The sequence below is a fragment of the Xyrauchen texanus genome, chromosome 23 (assembly GCF_025860055.1).
Source record: "Xyrauchen texanus isolate HMW12.3.18 chromosome 23, RBS_HiC_50CHRs, whole genome shotgun sequence".
Taxonomy (NCBI): Eukaryota; Metazoa; Chordata; class Actinopteri; order Cypriniformes; family Catostomidae; genus Xyrauchen; species Xyrauchen texanus.
In genome coordinates this window covers 11,009,257-11,034,028 of record NC_068298.1, presented here as the reverse complement: position 1 = coordinate 11,034,028, position 24,772 = coordinate 11,009,257, and the positions used below count along the sequence as shown (strand labels likewise).

The window sequence follows — 24,772 nt, the reverse complement described above, 5'->3', positions numbered from 1 at the left end:
GGCTCTGCCAAATAAATGTTAGCGTACCATGACTGAGATCAGTTATGTAAAGCATGAGTAGTAAAGATTGAAGCATACTTGAGAGCTGCTGCTGGAGCTGCCTGACAAGTGCTGCAGTCTGCTGCTGCTGCTGGGTTTGCTGCATGACTTGCCTCTGGAACTGAGATAAAAGACAATTCATTATAAATCATTAAAACAGTAAGACATGAGAGACTGTGCATCACAGTGATATTTACCCCTTGATATTTAAGTAAGAATGCATTAGTCTCTTTTAGATATTCCTTTACTACTATTCCAGATTCAATACAAGTTAAGCTCAAGGGAAAGCATTTGTAAAAAAATCTGGATTACAGTGAATCACTTAAAAATGGATGTAAATCATTCGAATTTTTGGAGTGTTTAAAAGGCAGAAATTTGAAGCTTAAAATTTTATAAAAGCACTTAAATTAATTCTGTTAAAACAAAATTAATTCTGCAAATAAAATTTATTATTTGAGCTTTAAAGTTGTTTAAATGGACGATTTTACAGTTATTTGAATGTTTTAGGGTTAGTTGAAATTGCATCGGCATGGCAATGTAGTAGTAAAATTGGCTAACTTTACACAGAAAAGGTTAGTAAGCACACTAAAAATCATGTAAACAAACATATTGTTTATGTCTTGTGGCTAAACTTTTGAAACAGTGAATTTTTTAACATTTGAAAATTGCCACCTTCACTTCCACTAAGTGCCACATTGTAACCCAGATTTCTGATTTTTTTAAAGAAAAAGAGGGGCAATTCAAAATGTTGTTTTGTGGTAATCCACATTTTGCCACAAATGCTGTCAATTGATCTTAATTTATATTGATCCCAGAATATTACTTTTAAAAACCACAACAGATTATAAAGAACAAGTTGAGCGTTTGGGGTTCTACCATGGGCTGCTGTGGAGGCAGAGTCTGCATGCCCAGGGCCTGGGTGGGTGGCTGGGCAGATGACACCTGCTGCTGCTGCACTTGTTGAGATTGGACCTGCTGCTGCTGAACCTGCTGCTGCTGCTGGACCTGCTGCTGCTGCTGGACCTGCTGTTGCTGCTGGACCTGCTGTTGCTGCTGGACCTGCTGTTGTTGCTGAACCTGCTGTTGTTGCTGAACCTGCTGTTGTTGCTGAACCTGCTGTTGTTGCAACTGTTGCTGAACCTGCTGCTGCTGTAGAGGGAAAACACAAAAAATGATAGGTCATTACAGCATACAGATAGGATCCAATTAGAGAAGACACTGAATCACTGAAAATACTTTGTAGTAATACACATGGGGCAAAGCTCAACAATAATGATGACTGCTGATCCAGGGCCGAGTATGACAGGGTTAAGGGCAAGCTGAAATAATGTAAGTTTTTATGTCTTAAAATTATATTTAGTTTTCTGCAGATTCTGTCCATTTAAATTAGTCACCAAGGAATCTCCAACTGGGCTTAAGAATGGCATGCTACCTGCTATTTTTGAAAAGAGTATGCATTAGAGTATGCATGTTTTCTACATACACTGAATACCCTGATGACCAACTACATTTGACAAAATGAGCAGTATGCAACAGACAATGCAGTGTCGTAACGGATCACATGTAATCTGGACTACGTAATCAGAATACTAAAATAGAGTACATTTAATTGGATTATGCTACATTTTATAATGTGCATAATCAGATTACAGTTACTTTTTATTGATTCAATTCTTGATTACATTGCCAATCAGCCAATACGTGTGATAGGTCTAACCAGGTAGCATCACATACACTGAAGACAGTGCGGTCCCATTCCTCAATTTGCCACATACAGAAATAACTTCAAAGAGACACAAGGGAAAAATAAATGAGCAATACAATCTTTACATTAAAAAATGTTAAAGCATTATTTTTTTAATTACGTTTTTCATTTGAAATGCAGACTTTAAGACATAAGAGACATTACAGCATAATTTCCTGTAACTGCATAATTTTCTATAAAGCTGCTTTGAAACAATGCGTGTTGTGAAATGCACTATTCTAATAAAAATGACTTGATTTACAAAAGTTATATCCATTGAAAAAAGTCCACATCCAGTCATAAGCACTTAAGCAAATCAACAACCATTTCATTTGGAACACCTGTACAGGTGTTTCATGCAGAAATGGGTCAGGAGCTTCAGTTAATGTTCACCATTCTGAGTAAATTCTAGAGAATGTTGTGGGTGAAAATTTCAGGATATCAGCAGTTACAGAAATACTCAAACCAGTCCATCTGGCACCAACAACCATGCCACGGTCCAAATCACTGAGATAAAAATTTCTCCCCAATCTGAAGGATGATGTGAACATTAACTGAAGCTCCTGACCCATATCTGAATGATTTTATGCATTGCACTGTTGCCACACGATTGGCTGATTAGATAATCGCATGAATAAGTAGGTGTTCTAATAAAGTGGTCGGTGAGTTTATATGAAGTATATGTTTTACTTATCTTTAATGAAATGTGAAATGAATATATTCAAAAGTAATTATTCGATTTTTATAAAAATGTGCAACATAGAATCCAGAAGTAATCAGATTAGATTAACTAAAATGTGTAAACTAAAAGATTAATTTACTGATCACAATTTCAGTCGTGTAATCAGTACTGGATTACATTCCACAATTAATCTACCCAGCACTGACAACAGAGCACATTGCATGAGATACTTTACACAGCAATGTAATGCACCGATTTAAACCAACATTTCCAGTGTTACGAGTGAGCCGACAGCAATATCAACTGTGATTTTAGTCCAACAGTGTGGTCATGTGACAAGAATGTAGCATACTACTGTTTGAAATGAGTAGTGTTGCATACTAAATACTAGTTTAAACAGGATTTAAAAACAATAGGTAGCGTACATACAGGTGAAACTCGAAAAATTAGAATATCGTGCAAAAGTTCATTAATTTCAGTAATTCAACTTAAAAGGTGAAACTAATATATTATATAGACTCATTACAAGCAAAGTAAGATATTTCAAGCCTTTATTTGATATAATTTTGATGATTATGGCTTACAGCTTATGAAAACCCCAAATTCAGAATCTCAGAAAATTAGAATATTGTGAAAAGGTTCAGTATTGTAGGCTCAAAGTGTCAGACTCTAATCAGCTAAACACCTGCAAAGGGTTCCTGAGCCTTTAAATGGTCTCTCAGTCTGGTTCAGTTGAATTCACAATCATGGGGAAGACTGCTGACCTGACAGTTGTGCAGAAAACCATCATTGACACCCTCCACAAGGAGGGAAAGCCTCAAAAGGTAATTGCAAAAGAAGTTGGATGTTCTCAAAGTGCTGTATCAAAGCACATTAATAGAAAGTTAAGTGGAAGGGAAAAGTGTGGAAGAAAAAGGTGCACAAGCAGCATTGATGACCGTAGCCTGGAGAGGATTGTCAGGAAAAGGCCATTCAAATGTGTGGGGAGCTTCACAAGGAGTGGACTGAGGCTGGAGTTACTGCATCAAGAGCCACCACACACAGACGGGTCCTGGACATGGGCTTCAAATGTCAAACGCCTTACCTGGGCTAAAGAAAAAAGAACTGGTCTGTTGCTCAGTGGTCCAAAGTCCTCTTTTCTGATGAGAGCAAATTTTGCATCTCATTTGGAAACCAAGGTCCCAAAGTCTGGAGGAAGAATGGAGAGGCACACAATCCAAGATGCTTGAAGTCCAGTGTGAAGTTTCCACAGTCTGTGTTGGTTTGGGGAGCCATGTCATCGGCTGGTGTTGGTCCACTGTGCTTTATTAAGTCCAGAGTCAACGCAGCCGTCTACCGGGACATTTTAGAGCACTTCATGCTTCCTTCAGCAGACAAGCTTTATGGAGATGCTGACTTCATTTTCCAGCAGGACTTGGCACCTGCCCACACTGCCAAAAGTACCAAAACCTGGTTCAATGACCATGGTATTACTGTGCTTGATTGGCCAGCAAACTCGCTTGACCTGAACCCCATAGAGAATCTATGGGGCATTGCCAAGAGAAAGATGAGAGACATGAGACCAAACAATGCAGAAGAGCTGAAGGCCGCTATTGAAGCATCTTGGTCTTCCATAACACCTCAGCAGTGCCACAGGCTGATACCATCCATGCCACGCCGCATTGAGGCAGTAATTAATGCAAAAGGGGCCCAAACCAAGTACTGAGTACATATGCATGATTATACTTTTCAGAGGGCTGACATTTCTGTATTTAAAATCCTTTTTTTTTATTGATTTCATGTAATATTCTAATTTTCTGAGATTCTGAATTTGGGGTTTTCATAAGCTGTAAGTCATAATCATCAAAATTATATCAAATAAAGGCTTGAAATATCTTACTTTGCTTGTAATGAGTCTATATATTAGTTTCACCTTTTAAGTTGAATTACTGAAATTAATGAACTTTTGCACGATATTCTAATTTTTCGAGTTTCACCTGTAGTATGCAGTATACTAGTATTCCATTCTAGACACATCCATTTTATGTACAGGCTCATCATTAAGACCTCTTCACATCTAATTTATGTAGCCAATGATTAATGACTAAGGTTACAAAATGACAGTGTCTATAATTAGTCATGAAAGTAAAAATTTCAATGAATGGCACTGTTGGTGTATGCAAGTACGAACTCTAAGCGCTGGATGCTGTCTGATCATCTGCTGTTGCGGCTGCTGCTGCTGTTGCTGGTCCATCATTTGATTGGGTCTCATGCTGAGATGTATGCCCTGTGCTCCCATGTGACCTTGAGCCAAGCCATGCATCATAGGCGCCTGCTGCATTGACTGATGGGGAAATCTGAGACAGATAGTTTAATCAGTACATCTTGAAACAGAGTTGTGATATACCGGGTTTATACAACATGTGCTTCTGATCAATGGATGTACAAAAGTTTGCTGGGATAGTGGCAGCAAACTTTTGAAAAATATTTTCTGAGTTTTGTTTGAGGCACTTAGCAAATAAACTAGGAGCGGAACTATATATTCTGATTTGTTTTCCAAAATATGTCTGTGAAATAGTCTGTATTGGCAACTTACGAATGGGTTTTTGCACAAATATCTAGTGCACATACAGAAACAGTTTTCACACCAACCACAAGAAACAGAACTCAGACATCAGACAGACTGCGGATCAAAAGCATATGTGTGGGACTCACCTTTGTGCATTTTGGATTGTGTGTGCATATACTCCAGGAGCCTGCTGATGGACATAGCCACTAGGTCTCTGCTGCATTTGCCTAAGAGGGTCCACCATACCGGGGTTCGTACCAGGATGCGCTCCCTGGAAGCCCTGGTTACCGTATGAGGTAGGAACTATTCCAGCAGTCTGAGAGGGGTGTGGCTGCATCCCCATGTGTGAGCCATAAGAGGTGTAGCCCTGAGAATTTTTTTGAAGAAAGTTGATGTTACCTTAGCAGAGTCACTACCGGTTACAAACTGTTTTGAGTGAATGTATATCATTAATGCCGTAAATGAACAAATACTTGTGCCTGTGCCAGCTGCATTGATTGGTACTGTTGATTGGGGGCCACCTGTCTTATCTGCTGTCCAAGCAAATGATTATGATTCTGAAAATACAAAACAAAACAATTATGCCTCTCATTTCTGGAGAACACTCATCCAACCCTTTTGAATTAAAATCTAATTACAAAAATCACCCAGTGCAAGAACATCATCAAATATACATACCAACTTAATGCATACAAAAAAATTTGAGTGGTTATTGCCCATGCAAAACTTGCTGCTATGATGCTCTAGGTGGTTGTTAACATGTTCTGAGTGGTTATTAGAACATTGCTAGGGTGTTAGTGGTGAATGCTACAAGGCATTGCTAGGCGGTTGTGAAGGCTCTGTCACATTTACCTTTACACGGTGCGATTCTGCAAGCGAAGAAGGCGTCAACGGATGTTAAAGGGTTAGTTCACCCAAAAAGGAAAATTCTCTCATTATTTACTGACCCTCATGCCATCCCAGATGTGTATGACTTTCTTTCTTCAGCAGAACACAAACAACATTTTTAGAAGAATATCTCAGCTCTGTAAGTGGATGGTGACCAGACCATTGTAGCTCCAAATATCACAAATAGGAAATATAAAAGTAACCCATATGACTTGGGTGTTTAAATCCATATCTTCTGAAGTGATATCATAGGTGAGTGTGAGAAACAGATCAAAATGTAAGTCCTTTTTACTCTCCACTTTTACATCTGAAAGTCACATGTGGTACCTGTATATTTTCACATCTAAAAGTAAAAGTGGATATTTAGAGTGAAAATGTGACTTAAATATTGTTCTGTTTCTCAACCTCACCTTTCATTTAGCTTCAGAAGATATGGATTTAAGCACTGGGGTCATATTGTGTGAATTTTGGAGCTACAAAAGGTCTCATCACCATTCTCTTGCATTGTAATGACAACAGAGAGGAGATATTCTTCTAAAAATCTTTATTTGTGTTCTGCAGAAGAGAGAAAGTCATATACATCTGGAATGGCATAAGGGTGAGAAAATAATTTTTTTGGGGTGAACTATTAATATGTTGTGGGTGTTTCTAGGTAGGTGCTTTGTGCGTTCAGGGAGGTTGATTATTGGTCAAAAGAGCCAACCCCATGTCTCAATGATATTCTGGTCCCTAGATACATGTGGAGCCCATTTTCAATTCAAGCTTGCCTTCACTAATCACTACTGATTACAAGACATCTACCGTAAAATGACAAAGTTGATGTAAAAAAACTGTGTGAGATACTTGGTCTGGAGTCTTGATCAGTAAAACCAGACTCACCAGTCTAACCTGTAGCTGCTGACGGATCTGGCCCGGAGGCATGCTGGGTTGGGGTTTATAGCCCATTTGGTTCGGCTTCTCCATCCCCATCATACTGCCCATTCCACCCTGTATATTAGTCATTGTGTATGTTCCGGGACGTGCCGGAATCATTTTGCCCATGGGAGCCCTGGGACGGAAAGGGAGGTCTAAACCAGGACCTCCTGAGAGAGAGGGAGAGAAAAAAAACATGGAAGAAAAGGTATTAAAGATAGTTTAGGGTGTTCTGCTTGCAACTCATAAAGCTGAAATTATAAAACTTCCAAGTTTTTAAAAACTAACAAAAAAGTTATGGAATTAGGGTTAAGATTAAGAATAAGGGTTTAGGTATGCTGGCATATGTGCTAACCTGGTGGTAGAGGCTGGTTCTGGGCATAAATGTTCATCTGAGGAGGGTAACCCATCCTGAAAGACATGTTCGGTTGCCCCATGCTCATAAATTCATTGCCCATGCCTGAGTACTGCATTACTCCTGGATTATGAGTCTTGTAGTCCTGGACAAACAAAAATTAAAACATTGTCATAAATTTAATTCGGAACATCAGAAACAACTAATCTTGACCTCTCCATTATAACTCTGATTTCCTCACCGGTTTTCAAGAAATAAATATATATTAAATAATGTATTGCAAGATTTTTGAGCCATTTGTAATTGTTTTGATCAGTCTAAGTACATCTCACACCATGAGTTTCATGCTTGTAAGTCATTGTATCAAGTGAAAAATTTGTCAAATAATAATTTTTTTTTAAACGTCTCAAGACCCCAGCTCATTTCCATTCAGTTGTGTTCTGATTGGCTTGAATGTGTCTTGTGTGTGAATGCCCCCAATTCTCTCGCTTTTGCTGCCCACGACAGCATGTGATGCAAATTGTGCTGATGAATCGAACTGCAAGGTTAGAAATTAAACAAAAAAAAAATTAGGCCCCTTTTTGACACATCTGTGTATAGTTGATACTAAATCCCGGAGTACACTGGCACTGAATCCCTAATTGCTACAGACTATTCTTAAATTATTATAAAAAATGTTATCTATAAATTAATATTTTATAGATGAATATTTTCTATGTTAGACATCAGACAAAGGAGATCCATTTCTTTGCTGCTGTTCTCTTCTGTACCTCTTGTTTATTGGCAGATGATGGTTTCTTTTTCTTTTTCTTCTTATTAGGGTCAGGTGCGACACTGGAGACGCACTTTTCCGGCTTCCCTGGATCCACCTTCTTTTCTGGCTCTTGTGCTACCGGTGTGGGAGGCTCCTCCTCCTCTGGTGGCAGGGGGAGGGGCTCAAGATAGTAACTGCGTGGTTTGGGCTTCAGATGGGTGTGGTAAAGGAGGAGCCTCTGTTGCTCCTCAAACTTTGTGACCTTGCGATCCACTCGCACGGTTCCGAACCAACCCCAGGAGAGAGGAGCAGAGTGCTTTAGCCCCTCAAACACATCCCATGGAGAAATCTTCTGCTTGGTTGATACCTGAAGACCCTGTATTTCAGAGATCACAAGAGAAAGCAAAGGTAAGCAACTGACATGACTCCAAGCAGGACTTGTCAACAACAATAAATAAAAAGGGGCAATTTACCTCCTTTTCAAACCCTGCAATCTTGTTGCCCTTGGTGTCAATGAGTGAGCCCTGGGGCTCACAGGTGATGACATCACGAGTCTGTTTGGGTAGAGGCAGCAACTGCCTCACTTTCTCCAAGCTCTCTGACTGACGATCACCAAGTTCTTTCTGCAGGCCAGACAAAACAGTCTTGAGTTTTACATTTTATGAAGAAACTCTGAGTGGTGCAAAATCATTCACATTCATAGCAAAACAATGCTGGACGAGTTACACGCCAAAGTTTAATACTTAAAGGAACAGTTCACCCCAAAATTTTAATTCTCTCATCATTTACTCACCCTCATGCCATCCCAGATGTGTAAAACTTTCTTTATTCTTCAGAACACAAATAAAGATTTTTAGAAGAATATTTCAGCTTAATGTCCATAAAATGCAAGTGAATGGGTGCCAAATTATTTGAGGCTCCAACAAGCACATATAGCCATCAACTCCAGTGGATTAATTAATGTTGTCTGATTCAAAATGCTAGGTGTAAGAAATGTATTAATATTTAAAACTTGTTTTATTTTTTAATTCACGTGTCGAGGTCAAGCGCATTGGCAAGTTCACGAGAGAACTGACGCATGAAACACTGAAGAAAAAAAACAGAAGTGCAATGTTGTTTACAACAGAGGAGCATAGAGGATAATATATAGATGCCTCATTCAGGTGGTCTGAATACATCAACTATGGTGCCATCTTGGAATAGTGAACAAGGAGAGGTGTTTGAATTTGTTTGAATGCAAGTGAGTGAGTGGAGGAGATACCTCAGACCGAGCTCCTTGTTCAGACCACTGCATAAACTCTGTGTGTCGCACATGAACAGCTGAATACTACTTGCTTTATCTCAGTAACCGTCTTTTTATTGGACACTTTTAATCTTGGATTAAATGAATCATGGCTGATTGTGAATAGTAAATTTCTACAATGGCATCTGTATCTGCAACCGAAAACTATTGATTTTGAATTATGCTGCACCCCTAGGTGTCCAAGATGACAAAAACTAAAAGTTACAGAGTGCACTTTTAAAGGGTTAGTTCACCCAAAAATGAAAACTGTCTCATCATTTACTCACCCTCATGCCATCCCAGATGTGTATGACTTACTTTCTTATGCAGAACGCAAACGAAGATATTTAGACGTATAGCTTGGTAACCAGAACTTTGAAGCTCCAAAAAGAAGAAAATGGAAACATTTAAGTAATCCATGTCATCTGAAGCGATCCAATCAGTTTTGGGTGAGAACAGACCAAAATGTAATTCTTTTTCAGAGTTTCAAAGTCTGGCCACCATTTACTTGCATTGTGAGGACCTACAGAAAAAAGAAAGTCACACACATGTGGGATGGCATGAGGGTGAGTAAATGATGTTAATTTTCATTTTTAGGTGAACCATCCTTTTAAGGTTAGGGGTTTGTCCAGATCTCTAACCGCATGTCCCGAATACTAACAATAATTTAACTTTAAAAGGAAGCCAGTTTTACCATTCTAAGAGCTCTCTCATCCCAGGCAAAGGTATATTGTAAGATGTAATAATACATGAAAGTCTCACCCTGAGCTTCTTGACCAGATTCATATAGGCCCTCTTATTCTCTTCCATGCTGCCCTGAGAGATGCAAGACATGTCAGCTGCCAGAGTGCCATTAATCAGCACACTCAGCATGTCTAACACTGTTGTGAAGAGCTCACTAATGGAGAGGGAGAAAGGAGCAAGAAATTGGTACAACACAAGAGAAACAACATAACCTGATGGTGTAGCACAGATCATCAGGGACAATGAATGAGGGGTGTGTTAGGTGACAGGTCTCACTTATTTGACTGCATGTCCACTGTGCCACTGCTGATGATGTCCAGCAGAAGCACCGCCCACTCTGTCGTCTGCTGTGTGCTACGCTGCACTGTATCAAACATCCCGCCCACCTAGACCATGAGACGCAAAGTAAAAAACAACAAAAAGAGCTCAGACTTTGAAGACTGAATTAAATAAAAAATGAAAGTCCATGTTGATTCACTTTGAAACCTAAACTACTAAAAGTTAACAGCAGATATCCACACTTAAAATAACAGCTTTTCTCCATATGACAAAATTGAGAGAGAGAGAAAAAAAAAAAAGAATTCTAATGACTCCTCACTGATTTTTTCCCAATCAACTGCTCTCTAGAATGACAATGTCCCTCCCTCTAATACCACATGCAACATAAGTAGCAAATCATGGTTCATGGTTGGGACTTAAAGGGTTAGTTCAGCCCAAAATGAAAATTCTCTCATCATTTACTCATCATCATGCAATCCCAGATGTGTATGACTGACTTTCTTCTGCTGAATACAAACAAAGATTTTTAGAAGAATATTTCAGCTCTGTAGGTCCTCACAATACAAGTGAATGGGTGCCAAAATGTTGAATCTCCAAAATGAACATAAACAGCATAAAAGTAAACCAATAGATTCCAGTGGTTAGATTCCAGTGGTTAAATGCATATCTTCTGAAGCGATATGATAGGTGTGGGTGAGAAAAAGGTTTTGGTGATTTGCCTTCTTTGTGCATATCCCGCCCTACTGGCAGGGAGGAGAATTAATTCTCACTCACACCTATTATATAGCTTCAGAAAATATTTATTCAACCACTGGAGTCTTATTGATTACTTTTATACTGACTTTATTTTGGCACTAAAATTCTGGCATCTATTCACTTGCATTATATGGAACTACAGAGCTGAGATAATCTTTGTGTTATACAGAAGAAAGAAAGTCATTCACATCTGGGATGGTATGAGAGTGAGTTCATAAGAGAATTTTAATTTTTGGGTGAACTACCCCTACAACTAAGTTGTCCCCTGTCAACTTCCTGATTCAATAGGAAATACATGAACACAGAAAAGAAAACTGTGCTTGCCAAGCACTTTCATGGGGTATTAAACTAGACCTTGGTAATATTATTTATTTGAGTTTATCCTTAATCTTGAGGCAGTTTAACCTAGAGAACAAAACATTGTACAAGATTGTACTTGTATTGTCAGCCACACTTTGAGATATGAGAGAGAGATAAAAGTTGCACACCAGATTGAGCCGCAGCTTCAAAGCCTCATGCATCATCTGTTTGGCCTTGCAGTCATCCTGGTACTGATCCTCTCGCCAGTTAGTCACAATCTGATGGGGGAACATGTCATATCAGTCCAAAAGAGATGAGGAGCATGAATGGCACAGAGTGCATCGAAGAGGTGGGGTTGTTGAGGTACCTGCTGTACTTGGCTGTAAAGGGATGTCAGGAGACCCTCTCTCTGCTCATCTTGTCCCTTGAGACACGTAAGCACCAGAGACAGGAAAGGCTGCTGGCTCAGGAGAGACATACTAAAAGATTAAAGAAAATATGAAGACATCTGAGTTAAAAAGAAGTCCATTACCTTTTCTTGAGTGACAACTCTACTCTAACGTGACATCCAATTTACTACAAACCAGAAATTCAAACCTATTGATCTGCCTCCCCTGTATATCATTTAATATAGTTTGGGGTGGGACTAGGGGACTGTAACAAAACTTAGTGAGTTGCCTTGCAGGCTCCTGCCTGCACAGACTTCTATGGCAGCATCCTAAATGAAATATAGCCTCAAAAGAGAACGATTTGGAACACTACATCCACGCATCATTCAAACAGCGCTCCTCAGGCGCAGCGCATGGGAGACTCGACTCGCAACTGATTTCATTACAGGTGACGTGAGAGGAACAATGCAATACTCTGAGCATAACTATGCACAGCACACACACATTTTGGGTAAAAGAGTCTGTTTTGTATCATATTAAACCATTAATTATCAATACTTTTAGTTTAAATGGATTTTCAGTATGTTTATAAGCAAAAATGTTATCACTTTATCTGCCATTTTGGATTTATTTCTCCACAGAGCCAATCAAAGTGCATTCTGGGATCGCCTACCCAGGGAAGTATACACACGATGGTACCTTAGAATTTGGCCAAACCTACGCATCTAAAGAGGCAGCATAATTAAGATACCTACCTTTTGGGACAGCCTTCCTGTCAGGAGCATGCCTATAATGTCTTAAAATGCTGCCTCCCGAGGAAGCTCATTAGGTTTTGGAACAGAACCAATCTATTTATTCAATCTACATCAGACAGGGGGCGTATACGGCAAGCTGTTTAAAAAAACATGTTTATTCTTGCAAATTACATAAATGACATACTTTAGCTTTAAAAGAACTTCAGCTATTAAAAATAATTAGGGACACCTTTGTTCTCTTCCATTTGTTGCAATGCATGGAAAAATGTCTTCCAAATGATATATTTTAAAACATCACATAACAAGAAAATCTTTCCATGGCTGGAAAAAAATGATAAAAACATAAATAATAATAATATTTTTTTATTTTATTTTATATTTCCAGGTTTTCCAAGACTATGGGAACCCTGTACTTTAATAAGCCAAACTAACAATGTGTCTTTGATGAGGCATTATGAATTTACAGCCTACTGTTTGGAACAGCCTTCGAATCAGAAGCACACAAATTAGACCTAATAATATCGACTAGCTGGGCAAAAGTTTCATACCTTTTCTGTTTCTGCCTATCTCTCTCTTTGCGTGAAGAGGGCCCGAGGTGTTGACCCTTCTCCAGTTCTTCACCTGCAGCCTTCAGCACGTGACCCTGGACTGAGGTGGGCAGCTTGGCAATAAGAGGAGCCACTAACCACACGCCTGAACGCTCAGAGGAACTGCAGGAAAAACATACAGGGCACCAATAATGAGCTACAAATCCTTTTTTTCATTGAAAGGCAAAATGGTCACTTCAAAAAGAGCCATCAACTATCAAACTCAAATTAAACATGAACTCTGTGACCTTCTGACAAACAGAGCTTGGGGAAAGCATTGATTGAGGTCACCCACCTGAGTACAGGTTTGAGTTTGCTGGCGATGTTGCTGTTGGAGACTGAGGTTCCAGAAACAGCAGAGCCATTCCAGGAGGGGTTACTTGAGTTCATCTCTGCAGACTTCTGGAAAACTTCAATGGTAGCCTTGGCTATGTTCTCCAGTAGAGAGTACAGCTCCTGTAAAGAGTAGGTTCAAATAACAAATCTAGCAGGTAATGATAAACCTTGAAATATACAGCAACATAACCATTCACAAAGAAAGTGTGGTGAATTATTGGTCTCCAGAGATAAACTCAGAAAACATCTGTGTCAGCAACTTACATTATTTGTGCTTTGCTTGATCATGAGCTGGAGCTCGAGAGAGGACTGTCTCATGGTCCACTGGTCCATGTTCTGTAAGCAGAAGAACAGACGGCATATGGAAAGAATGCTTTTAAACTATTCAAAGTAGAGCTTAAGAGCTCTAGCTAGATATTAATTGCAAAGGAGCCACTGTCCTTACAGTCTATGAAGATGAAAACCTATCCAAAATAATGAGCTGCTGTAGGCCCCACGTGAATCATTAATGGCTTAAAGGCTTAAGGAAGTGAAATTAAAAATTAAGGCTGGAAAAATGAGTGCCTGTTCTTTCTCTGCTTGTGCACTGTGCTCATCCATGCTGACAGCAGTAACAGAGCTGCCTGGTGTCTAAAACACAAAACCACCTGTTCGTCTTAATGTACTGTACGTAGTCCTGGTCTTCAAAGCAGCTTTGATACAGTAAAACAGACCCACAACTCCCCTGGAGCGGTTCAACTAGATAAATGGGACATTGTGTGGGCTGTTTTCACTTAGTTTTAAATTGCTTTGTCGTGTCTGTATTAATTGCCTCCTAACTACGAAACATTTGTGTCATCAATGCAAGTACCACTTTGAGTATTAGTGGCGACTGTTTGCTAATATAGCTTGGTAACAACTGAACTCAGAATGCAAAGGATCCAAGGCATTGTTTGCTTCACTTTATTTTACTCATGTGCTGTTTTACTACGAAAACTTAGCAAGCAGAACAGCATTTCCATCTGTATGCTGTGGATGCACTGCAAAAGATGTGAAGAATGAATGTTGCTCCCCAAATTGTCAAAGCAATTTCTCTGGAGATAAACCATGATGAGAAATGCATTATAGTGTAATAATCAAATCATACTTTATAAACAGAGGTTCACTTACACAAATTAGGACCTATTACATTCATACTAATTTTGAAGCATATTGTTGTTCACATGAAGTGTGCATCATTACCCTTTTTTTCTCAGGTGTGGTTTCTTGGTGAATATTTGAATTTAATAACAACTTTCAGACCAACCAAACAAAAAAAGAATTCTGATGTCCAAGGGACTCAAAGTAGAGGTCTGTGCAGGACTGCTTTTTTCTGCTCCCATTTCCGCAATCCCACATTGGTTTTCCACATAGGGCTAAAGCCAAATTAATAGACAACAAGTGTACACAAAAGTTTTTTTATTTTTCTGTTATTGCTATTATCAGATGATGCATGACATGATGTTCATCTGACTTGCCTGAGGTTGATTTCTTAACACTAAACTGACCATTTTCCAATCAGTTTCAAATCCTTTGATGACACTGTGTTAAAAACTGTATAAATCACCCTCTGAAGGACACTTTGAAAATTCACTTCAAACAGAATTTCCAATAAAAATGACCTAAAATTGAGTTACGAATTACACTTATTTTTGAGTCCCAAAACTTTTAGCCCTCAAAAACGATCACAGCGGATGGTCTTTGAAGGGAAGTCTTCAAAGGGAATAGGGAATAGGGGTGATCACTTCTGAAATGGAACGCACCCACTGCGTCCACACTTTGCTCTGCCATTCTTCTAATGCCCCGTTGACTTGCATAGCCTGCTCTAAATACGTGCTGTGTGCACATCTTTAAGTCATATTTTCGGTTTCCTGTTAGCAAAATTTTCATTTTGTTTATAAAATAAAAGTTAATTGTTTTATTGCATTCATAAATTAATAACAGAAAAATGGAGATCCACATCAGATTTTTCAGGTTCTTCTCTGACCGCCCGCTGCCACAGACTTGAAAATGTTATCCCGTGCCACAAATAATCTAATCGCGTCCTGTGGGAGTTCCGCGGGAATGCAGACCTCGAATTAAAAACAGAAAAATGGACCAGCACCAAAAGTGTGAAAACGTGCTTATAGTTACAGTGGCAAGAAAAATGATGTGAACTCTTTGGAATTACCTGCATTTATGTATAAACATGCCTTAAAATCTGGTTACAATAATGAACAAACACAATCTGTTTAAACAAAAAAAATTGGGCTGTCAATCATTTACAAATTTTAATCTAATTAATTACATGGTGTCCCGATTAATTAATCGCATTTACAAATATTTGCTGAGAAAGCCCCTCATATAGCAATAATTCAATATACAATGATGAAATAATTATACAGTTATCTTTAAATATAAAAAATATATATATATATATATTGATAATAAAAATGCATTACATTCTTGTGGCAGAAGTGTTAATCATTGATAAGACAATACAAAACATTTAAATGTATTGTTTACTACCATATTATTGAACATAAGCCAATAATTGGCATACTGTTCACAGCAATCCATTTCACAAGTGAATTTGTGAATCAATTTGAGATTTAATATGAGGGCTTGTGGACCCGTCAATTTACACCTGCGTCAGAAGGATGCTTGTGTAGCGTCTCAGGTGCGTTGCGTCATAAACAAACTTTTTAGGTCACTGTGTCAAGTTAAATATAGTTTAGTACTTAGAACACATCTTGAGATCCCCTAGTTCGAATTTGCGCTCCATCAAGTGTTTTGAACGCAAGAAGAACGTAACGCATGTTTGTGTTGTGCTGTCTGCTGGATGGTTGTTTTGTTTACTGTATAAACTGCGCGTTGCCCATACTTAGCTTAAGTTTCACTTACTGCCCTCTGGAGTAAACAGGTGGTACTACAAGCTTGCATTTCCCAGGAATCTTCCTTATTATGATCCGGGGTCATTGCGATTAATTGCATACATTTTTGTAATTATTGATCAGATTAATCGCACTTAATTAATGGGTTAAATTGACAGCCCTACTAAAAACACAGATTACTGTATCATCCAATTAATTCAACAAAATTGGAGATGTTGGTTAGAGCTACTTTGTCTTATTAAAAGCATTCAAACATGTTGAGTTTTCTACACCCAAGAAGCATCTGCTAACATGCCTTGCAAAAAAAAAAAAGATCTCAGAAGACCTACATTCAAGAATTTTGCTTTGCATAAAGCTGGAAAGGGTTACAAAGTTATCTAGAGCTTACACATTCATCTGTCCACAGTTAGACAAATTGTCTTTAAATTAAGATGATTTAGTACTGTAGCTACTCTCCCTAGAAGTGGCCGTCCAGCAAAGATGACTCAAAGGGTACACCGCAGAATGCTCAGTGAGGTAAAAAAAAGAACCCTAGAGTGACAGCAAAAGTCTTCAAGAAATCATTGGAACTGGTTCATATCTCTGTTCCTGAGTCTACAATATGAAGAACATTAAACAGCAATGGAATCCATGGCATGATACGTATTCAGCTGAAACTCAGTAGAAGTTGGGTGACGCTGCATGACATTGACCCTAAGCATCAAAAGTATATCCACTACACAATGGTTTCAAAAAAAGAAAATCCACCTTTTGAAGTGGCTCAATAAGAAACCTGACCTTAAGCCAATAGAGATGGAATGACCTCAAGAAAGCGGTTCAGACCAGTTATTAAATCCATGGGTTCACTTTCTTTTTCCACAGCACCGTGCAAGTTTAATGGGATGTGTTCAGTAAACACATGAAAGATTAGAATTGTTTGTGTGTTGGTAGCTTAAGTGCATTGTGTTTGTCATACTTGTGACTTTGATGAAGATGAGATCCCATTTTATGACCAATTAATGCTGAAAACCATCTAATTCCAAAGAGTTCACATACTTTTTCTTGCAACTGTATGTCCTTGTATCCTCTTGCACAGACAAACATGACATATTTTCTTTATTATCATCTAAATAACAAAGGGGATACATAATACATTTTTGGATACTACTATCAAAATCTGGGACAATAGTTAGTAGGTCAGTGAAATCAAGAGCAGATGTGCGATCATGTGAGTGTGTGTTACCTGCAGGATGCGTTTAATGCGCTGTCTCTGAGGATTTTCCCCCTCCTCGCTGTCCAGCTGCCTGTGTGGGTAACAGATGAGCTGCAGTAACCGCTGAGCCTGGATGTTCACCAGAACTGGATCCTGCAGGGCACTGCTGTCCTCTGATAGAGACTTCAGACACCGCTCACCTACCCACTCCTAAAACGAGAGAAGTATATTTTCACTTTAGCACAGCAGCCAAATCAAATATGGCGAAACGTATGTAACATCAAACATCATTGGTTCTAGCGTGTCTTGTGACCAATTTATAGATGGTTACATTAGAAGAGATCAGAAAATGATGGGAAGATCAGGGGCGAATGAGAAGATGTGTGCAAACCACTAGGCCATAGCTCCTATTCAATTTAGTAGGTAACTCTATAAAGTGTATCCGGGACAAGGAAATCCTTTTCAAATCTTCAATCTACATTTATTGTGTAATCATCCTCAGAAAATGTACCTGCTGACAGATGCTCTTCAACACATACTTGGCGTAAACAACTAGACTGGCTGTTTCTATAGACACGTTACGGCCTCCGGATTTTTTGGAGCCCATATCGTCTTCTCCAATATCATCCAAACCGGCAGGGTGGGAGAAGCCTGAACCCTTCAGCTCTGCATCACCTGGAAAAAAGTGTCACAATTTTCAGCCACACATTAATTTATACTGCAACCAGACACAAATCTAACTCAATATGTCAGCCGAGTCTCTGTCTCCCATTCATCTGGCTTTCTTCTTTTCTGGATCAGTTTACCAATAATTTCAAAACACTATTCTTTTCCTTAAGGAAATACCGATGCAGGCAAGGCAGAAAATGGAAGTTTGATACTCTTGTTCTGTGTTGTTCTCCGATTACCAGATACAGTTCAAAGCTTATTTATGAATAAAGGGGATGTGTGCAGTTTCAAACACTCCCACCTTCTTGAACTGTTCAGATCCTCCCACACTCCGGACTTATGTTCGGAACAGTTGGGCTACTCAAACAGATTGCAATTCTGCCTAGTGCCGCAGAAATTACACACTTCACCTTTATGACCAACCCATTTCCCTGTTTGATTGCTGCTTAATGAATAAAACATTTATGCACACCAGTAAGACAACAAAGTCTTACCCAGCATGAAAACAGCCTTCAACACTGCAAACACAGCTCCCACCACTATGCTGTTCTGAGATGCAGCCAGCAGATGGCGATCACAGGATGACCTGATCCCTACTGTGGATTTATCTGTGGACAGAGACAACATTCGCAACTTTGCACATTTACATGAGCCCTCAAACTGTGCATTATTTTTTAATAACCATTGTGGACGAAGAGCTTTGTGATAACGTCATGTAATACTACTTTAATTTGTAAAATCTTTCAGGTGGGCTGTGTAGGGGAGAGTTTACAGTGTATGCTACCTGATTTGGTGCCATCTTGGGTGCAGGGATTGCGCTGTGGTGTTCTGAACAGATGTAGAAGGATTCTACAGGTCAATCTGGCTCCAGGTTCCGAATCCTGCTCGCTACAGGCTGCACACAAACATTAACATGTCACAAACTATTCATAACCAGTCTCTAGGCAAAAGCCTCAGAACATGACCCCATCATTTCTGGCTCACAGTTGCATGAGCACAATATAAACAGAATGTGATGATCACTCCAAGATACCACGGACCGCCAGATAGACAAACCACCTGTAACTCATAGCCATTTTCCACCAAAATTGCGATGGTTCTCTTTCCACTGGTTCATGGCCGGGGCAATTTGGAGTCTATAGCAAACCGGCCGTGCTTTTCTATTGACCTGAGAGCCAAATGGTGACTTAACGGGTTACTGTCTAAGTGGTAGTATCACGTGACTACCTCAAAAACAAACAAACATGGTGTGTCACAGTGTTTGTATAGAGCTTTTACTCTTGTTTTTGAGGTCATATTAAAACATATGGATTAATGCAATCCATCATTATTACATTGCTCAACATGATCTACACTAAAGATTACAGGTAATGTAATTCCATTATATTGTATGAACTATGGCTTAACTTGCTATGTTCTGTAAACTGTAACAGTGGAATCATTATTAACATTGTTGTAGCAGATGGTTGTATTTGGATTTTTGCCATAGCATATAATATTATTGATGGAGAATCCCACCGTTTTACATAACAGATAGCCACAAACTTAGAGAGTAGATGGTCAAAAATCCCCTTACAGAACAAAACAATTTACAAAATAAGAAAAGCTAACAAGGTTGATAAATATAAAAACTTACTGAGATCAGCTGCAGAGGACACTGGCGATTCACTGTTTATCAAGAGCATTACTGGCGAATTCAAAGCAGTTATTTAGCAGGCTGGTCGGTGTCCGAGTCCAAAACATCGTTGCTCCGTCCACTGTCGCTTTTGCCCGTTTTATGGTCCCTGTACTACCTTAAGTGTTTTTCAATTTGGACAGTTGTCTGATTGAAGGCAGCCTGCATAATTTTGTGCTGTATCTTCATTCTCGTAGAGTATTTTTTTCCTTTGCGATCTCTCTAGTTTATCTTGGATCTCAAGTAGAGCAGTCGTTTGTCATGCTACCTGAATGCTTTTGATGTCTGATCATTTTTATTTTTGGGGATCCTTGCTACAGACGGTATCTACTGTTGTTGTTTGGGAAAATTTTACCATGGTGACGAAACATTATCCAACCCTCTGTCCCCTGACGAAATCGGTTCCTGTGTAGAGACCAGCAAGATTTTGGGGCCGGTTTCGAACCCGGTTTTTGGCCCTGGAACAAGCTTCTCTGCAGTGGAAATGCACGGAATAGTTCAAGAATTCACATCGGCCCAGGAACCTACACCCGAACCATGTCGGTGGAAAAGGGCTATCGAAGGAGTAGTGGAAGTAAACAACCAGGCAAAAGAAGAGTTCTCCGAAGAGTTCTCAAACTTGACTTAAAGAGACCAGGAATTTAACAACACGGTGTGGCACATTCACTGAACACTTGAACTGGTAAATTAAAGGCAAAGTGTGTTTCAACACATTTAGGGAATAGCCATGCCATGTTTAATCCCTCTCTTTCTCTTTATAAACTAAAAGTCAAAAGTTTGGACACACTTAACTGAAATTATGCTGCTTATTATTTAAAAAAAAAACTTTTGATCTAAAGGTTTATGCTCAAATGATTTAAATAGTTTTTTGTAGATAAATACAAATTGTCCATGTATATTGTTTTGGACTGGAGAGCAGAGAAAAAGTAGAAACAAGTGGCCAGCATATACGGGAACTCCAATTCTATTTTAAATGCATGTTTGGATGGACCTCAAAGTAGTTTCATAGAATGACAAGAGTGTGCAGAGCTGTAATTTAGGCAAAGAATGGCTAATTCAAAGAAACATAAAGGGATAGTTCACCCAAAATGTACCCTCATGTCATCCCAGGTGTGAATGACTTTCTTTCTTCTGCAGAACATAAATTAAGATTTTTAGAAGAATATCTCTGCTTTGTAGGTCAATACAAGTGAATGGTGGCCAGAACTTTGAAACACCAAGCAGCACATAAAAGCAATCCATATGACTTCAGTGGTTAAATCCATGTCTTCTGAAACGATATGATAGGTGTGGGTGAGAAACGGATCAATATTTAAGTCCTTTTTTTTTTTTTTTACTGTAAATCTACACTTTCATATTGAGCCACCTACTGGTTGGGGTTGTTCAAAGGTTTTATAATAAAAAAAAGGACGTAACTATCAATCTGTTTCTCAACCACACACATCAAATTGCTTCAGGAGATATGGATTTAACCACTGGAGTTACTTTTATGTTGCATTTATGCATTTTATGGATTACTTTTATGCTGCCTTTATGTATTTAATTGACCATAAAAGTTCTGGTCACAATTTACTTGCACTGAATGGACCAACAGAGCTGAGATATTCTCAAAAAAATCTTAATTTTTGTTCTGCAGAAGAAAGAAAGTCATATACATCTGTGAGTCTTTGGGAGAATTATCCCTTTAAATATAAGATTGACCAAACATTTGTTGGTAACAAGAGAATTCCCAAAATCCCATGTGTGTTATTTATAGTTTTGAGGGTACTATTATTCTAAAATGTGGAAAAGAGTAATAATAAATTGTATGTGTGTCCAAACTTTTGACTGGTAGTGTATACCTCATCTGTCTTTCAATGGCACCTTGAATAGCTCCTTGTGCAATGAGCCAATCAAGAGATCGAGAGTGACAGATGGTGTTCTGTAGAAGCAGATCTATGGCTGCTGAAAACAGACCTGTGCTGCTAAAGATAGAGCTACCAAGTATGAAATGTGGAGAGACATCAAACAGACAGGCAGCTAATATTGACTTCGAGTCCCCCAAACTGTATTAGGCAATTGTGAAAAACTTAACATCTACAATTCCAAGAAAAAGAGTGAGGTGGCCAGTGACTGGGTATCTGTCTGGCAGGTGGGTGTGGAATGCTGGCAGCCTTTGGGATCAACTGAAAATGCCATACCTGCATTTAGGAGGGAGGGGATGGCCACACAGCGCACCAGATCCTCCAGCAACAAACACTGTCGAGCTATCAGAATGGCAACAAATGTCGCCAGCGAATCATGGAAAGACAGATCACTCACCTGTCAAAGAAAACACATTTAGTCTTCACAAGCCAAGTGAGCCTAGTAGAGTTAGTCTAGGCATTCAGAATACTGATATAATGAGTTGCACAAAAAAAAAAAACTAGTCATTCTAGTATGGCTTGGAGTATTTTCAGAAAAATAACACAAACCCTGATCTTCAAGTACAAAATATGTTTAAAATACTAGAAGTGATCAAGTTGCAATAGCAGCTAAAATAACCAGTTCTGGGTGTATACAACAGATTAAAGCTGAGACAGTGAGTGTGGTTGGTGTTGACTCACATCAACGTTGCAGAGCAGATCGTTGAAACCACAGTTGCCATTGTTTGAAGAGCAGCAGAGAGCCTTAAGAACTCCCAACCACTCTGCACTGAGAGATCGGCAGTACGCCGTCAGCTCCGCACACAGAATACCAATATCATTCACCCTGAAACAAATCACATTGCATTTACTAACTACAGGAGAGCAGATGCAGAATCAATGCAATATAGTTGTTTTATTATTAGTGAAGATTAGTGAACAAATTGCATGAGTTCTAAATTATCAGATGTTTTTTAAAAAAAGGTCCGCTGGTCAATGTAGCGGTCAAGATCATTAAAGGGATAGTTCCCCCAAAAATGAAAATTCTCATTATTTACTCACACTCATGATATCCCAGGTATGTTTTGATGCTCCAAAAATCACAGTCAGCATAACGTCATTCATACCTCTTCTAAGGTGGCATGATTGCTTTTGGTGTGAAAAAGTCAAATATTTAAGTACTTTTTCTTAACTCTAAATCATGCATCGGTATGCATGTGACGTAATCGCATTTGCACTCAAGACACGTGAAAACACGGGAAGGCACGTGCGTCAAATCCGAAAGAGCAGCGCTGTTTACAACAGATGAGAAGGAACGCTGTATGGTAGGTTGGTTGGTTTTGATCTGTATTTATCTGTTTCTGTAATCACAATGATGCATTTGTGTGCTTATCCTGGATATCTCAACTGAGTGGAGAAGGTGAGATTGCTTCTGTATCATGGCAACGCGATTACGTCACCCGAGAGACCACTTGAACTCCATCCTCTCGTGAAGCTTAACAGAAGTGTTGGATTATAGTTAAAAAGTCCTTAGATATTGATCTTTTTTGCAGCAAAATTTATCATATTGCTTTAGAAGAAATTAATTTAACCACTGGAGTTATATCGATGACGTTTAAGCTGACTGTGATTTTTGGAGCATCAAAAGGGAAAATCACCATTCACTTGCATTTTAAGGACCTACTGATTGAAGATATTTTTCCATTTTTCTTCAAATGTGTTCTGTAGAAGAAAAAATATATGATGAGAATTTTAGTTTTTGAGTGAATATACTTTTAAATAAATGGTGTGACACTTGGCACATTAGTATAAAACAAAAATGTGTGTGTTTGCGCATGTATATATGTATGATATATGTGTGTGTGTATATATATATATATATATATATATATATATATATATATATATATATATATATACACACACACATACACGGCCAAAAGTTTGGAATAATGTACAGATTTCGCGTTTCAGAGGAAAATTGGAACTTTTGAATGCCACTTAGGTCAATTACTTATCACAAAGTACAGTCAGGACATTACTTATGTAAAAAAAAAACAGCACCATCACAATTTCAAAAAAAGTCATTTTTGATCAAACCTAGTCAGGCCCCATTTCCAGCAGCCATCAATCCAACACCTTATCCTTGATTAAACATGCTAAATTGGTACTAGAAAATCACTTGCCATTATATCAAACACTGCTGAAATGGTTAATTAAATGAAGGTTATCATTGTCTTTGTGTTTGTTTTTGAGTTGCCAGATTATGCAAAATTCAGGTCAATATTAGGTCAAAAATAATAATAAAAAGAAACAGCTTTCTCTAGAAACTCGTCAGTCAATCATTGTTTTAAGGAATGAAGGCTACACAATGCTTCAATTGCCAAAATCAGAAGATTTCATACAAAAGGTGTACACTACAGTCTTCAAAGACAAAGGACAACTTGCTCTAACAAGGACAGAAAGAGATGTGGAAGGCCAGATGCACAACTAAACAAGAGGACAAGAACGTCAGAGTCTCACATGTCCTCAGCTGACAGCTTCATTGAATTCTACCTGCTCAACAACAGTTTAATTTACAACAGTAAAGAGAAGACTCAGGGGTGCAAGCCTTATGGGAAGAATTGCAAAGAAAAAGCCACTTTGAAACAGAAAACAAAAGGTTAAGAGTGGGCAAAGAAACACAGACATTGGACAACAGATAATTGGAAAAGTTATGGATGTTATGGATCTTAACCCCATTGAGCTTTTGTGGGATCAGCTACTGTAAGCTACTGTAAGGTGCGTGAGAAGTGCCTGACAAGACAGCCACATCTATGGCATGTGCTACAGGAGGTGTGGGGTGAAATGTCATCTGAGTTTCAGGACAAACTGACAGCTAGAATGGCAAGGATATTTTTTTTAATTGTAATTTGTCACATTATTAATGTCCTGACTATATATTGTTATCAGCTGAATGCCACTTTGAATATAATAATATATATAGTTGAAGTCAGACGTTTACATATACTTTAGCTAAATACATTTAAACTCAATTCCTGACATTTAATCGTAGAAACTTTCCCTGTTTTAGGTCAGTTAGGATCACTACTTTATTTCAAGAATGTGAAAT

General features: G+C 38.7%; 1 protein-coding gene across 4 annotated transcripts in view; it reads right to left on the bottom strand.

Annotated features, from left to right (window-relative positions):
- Positions 1-24,772, bottom strand: part of med12 (mediator complex subunit 12) — a 46,381-nt gene that overhangs the window by 1,106 nt on the left and 20,503 nt on the right. For 2 of the 4 annotated variants that reach the window (XM_052154820.1, XM_052154821.1), the window contains exons 22-43: positions 22,363-22,507; positions 21,958-22,078; positions 18,887-18,997; positions 18,597-18,710; positions 17,945-18,108; positions 17,464-17,643; positions 13,615-13,686; positions 13,310-13,470; positions 12,976-13,137; positions 11,651-11,762; positions 11,472-11,561; positions 10,225-10,334; positions 9,967-10,102; positions 8,396-8,545; positions 7,939-8,298; positions 7,169-7,313; positions 6,781-6,983; positions 5,487-5,570; positions 5,160-5,380; positions 4,636-4,801; positions 916-1,188; positions 79-160 (exon numbers count right to left, since the gene is read on the bottom strand). In XM_052154820.1, coding sequence (XP_052010780.1) covers positions 79-160; positions 916-1,188; positions 4,636-4,801; positions 5,160-5,380; positions 5,487-5,570; positions 6,781-6,983; positions 7,169-7,313; positions 7,939-8,298; positions 8,396-8,545; positions 9,967-10,102; positions 10,225-10,334; positions 11,472-11,561; positions 11,651-11,762; positions 12,976-13,137; positions 13,310-13,470; positions 13,615-13,686; positions 17,464-17,643; positions 17,945-18,108; positions 18,597-18,710; positions 18,887-18,997; positions 21,958-22,078; positions 22,363-22,507 — 3,362 coding nt within the window. The remainder of the gene's footprint in view (positions 1-78; positions 161-915; positions 1,189-4,635; positions 4,802-5,159; positions 5,381-5,486; positions 5,571-6,780; positions 6,984-7,168; positions 7,314-7,938; positions 8,299-8,395; positions 8,546-9,966; positions 10,103-10,224; positions 10,335-11,471; positions 11,562-11,650; positions 11,763-12,975; positions 13,138-13,309; positions 13,471-13,614; positions 13,687-17,463; positions 17,644-17,944; positions 18,109-18,596; positions 18,711-18,886; positions 18,998-21,957; positions 22,079-22,362; positions 22,508-24,772) is intronic. The other 2 variants (XM_052154823.1, XM_052154824.1) reach the window with 1 other exon arrangement.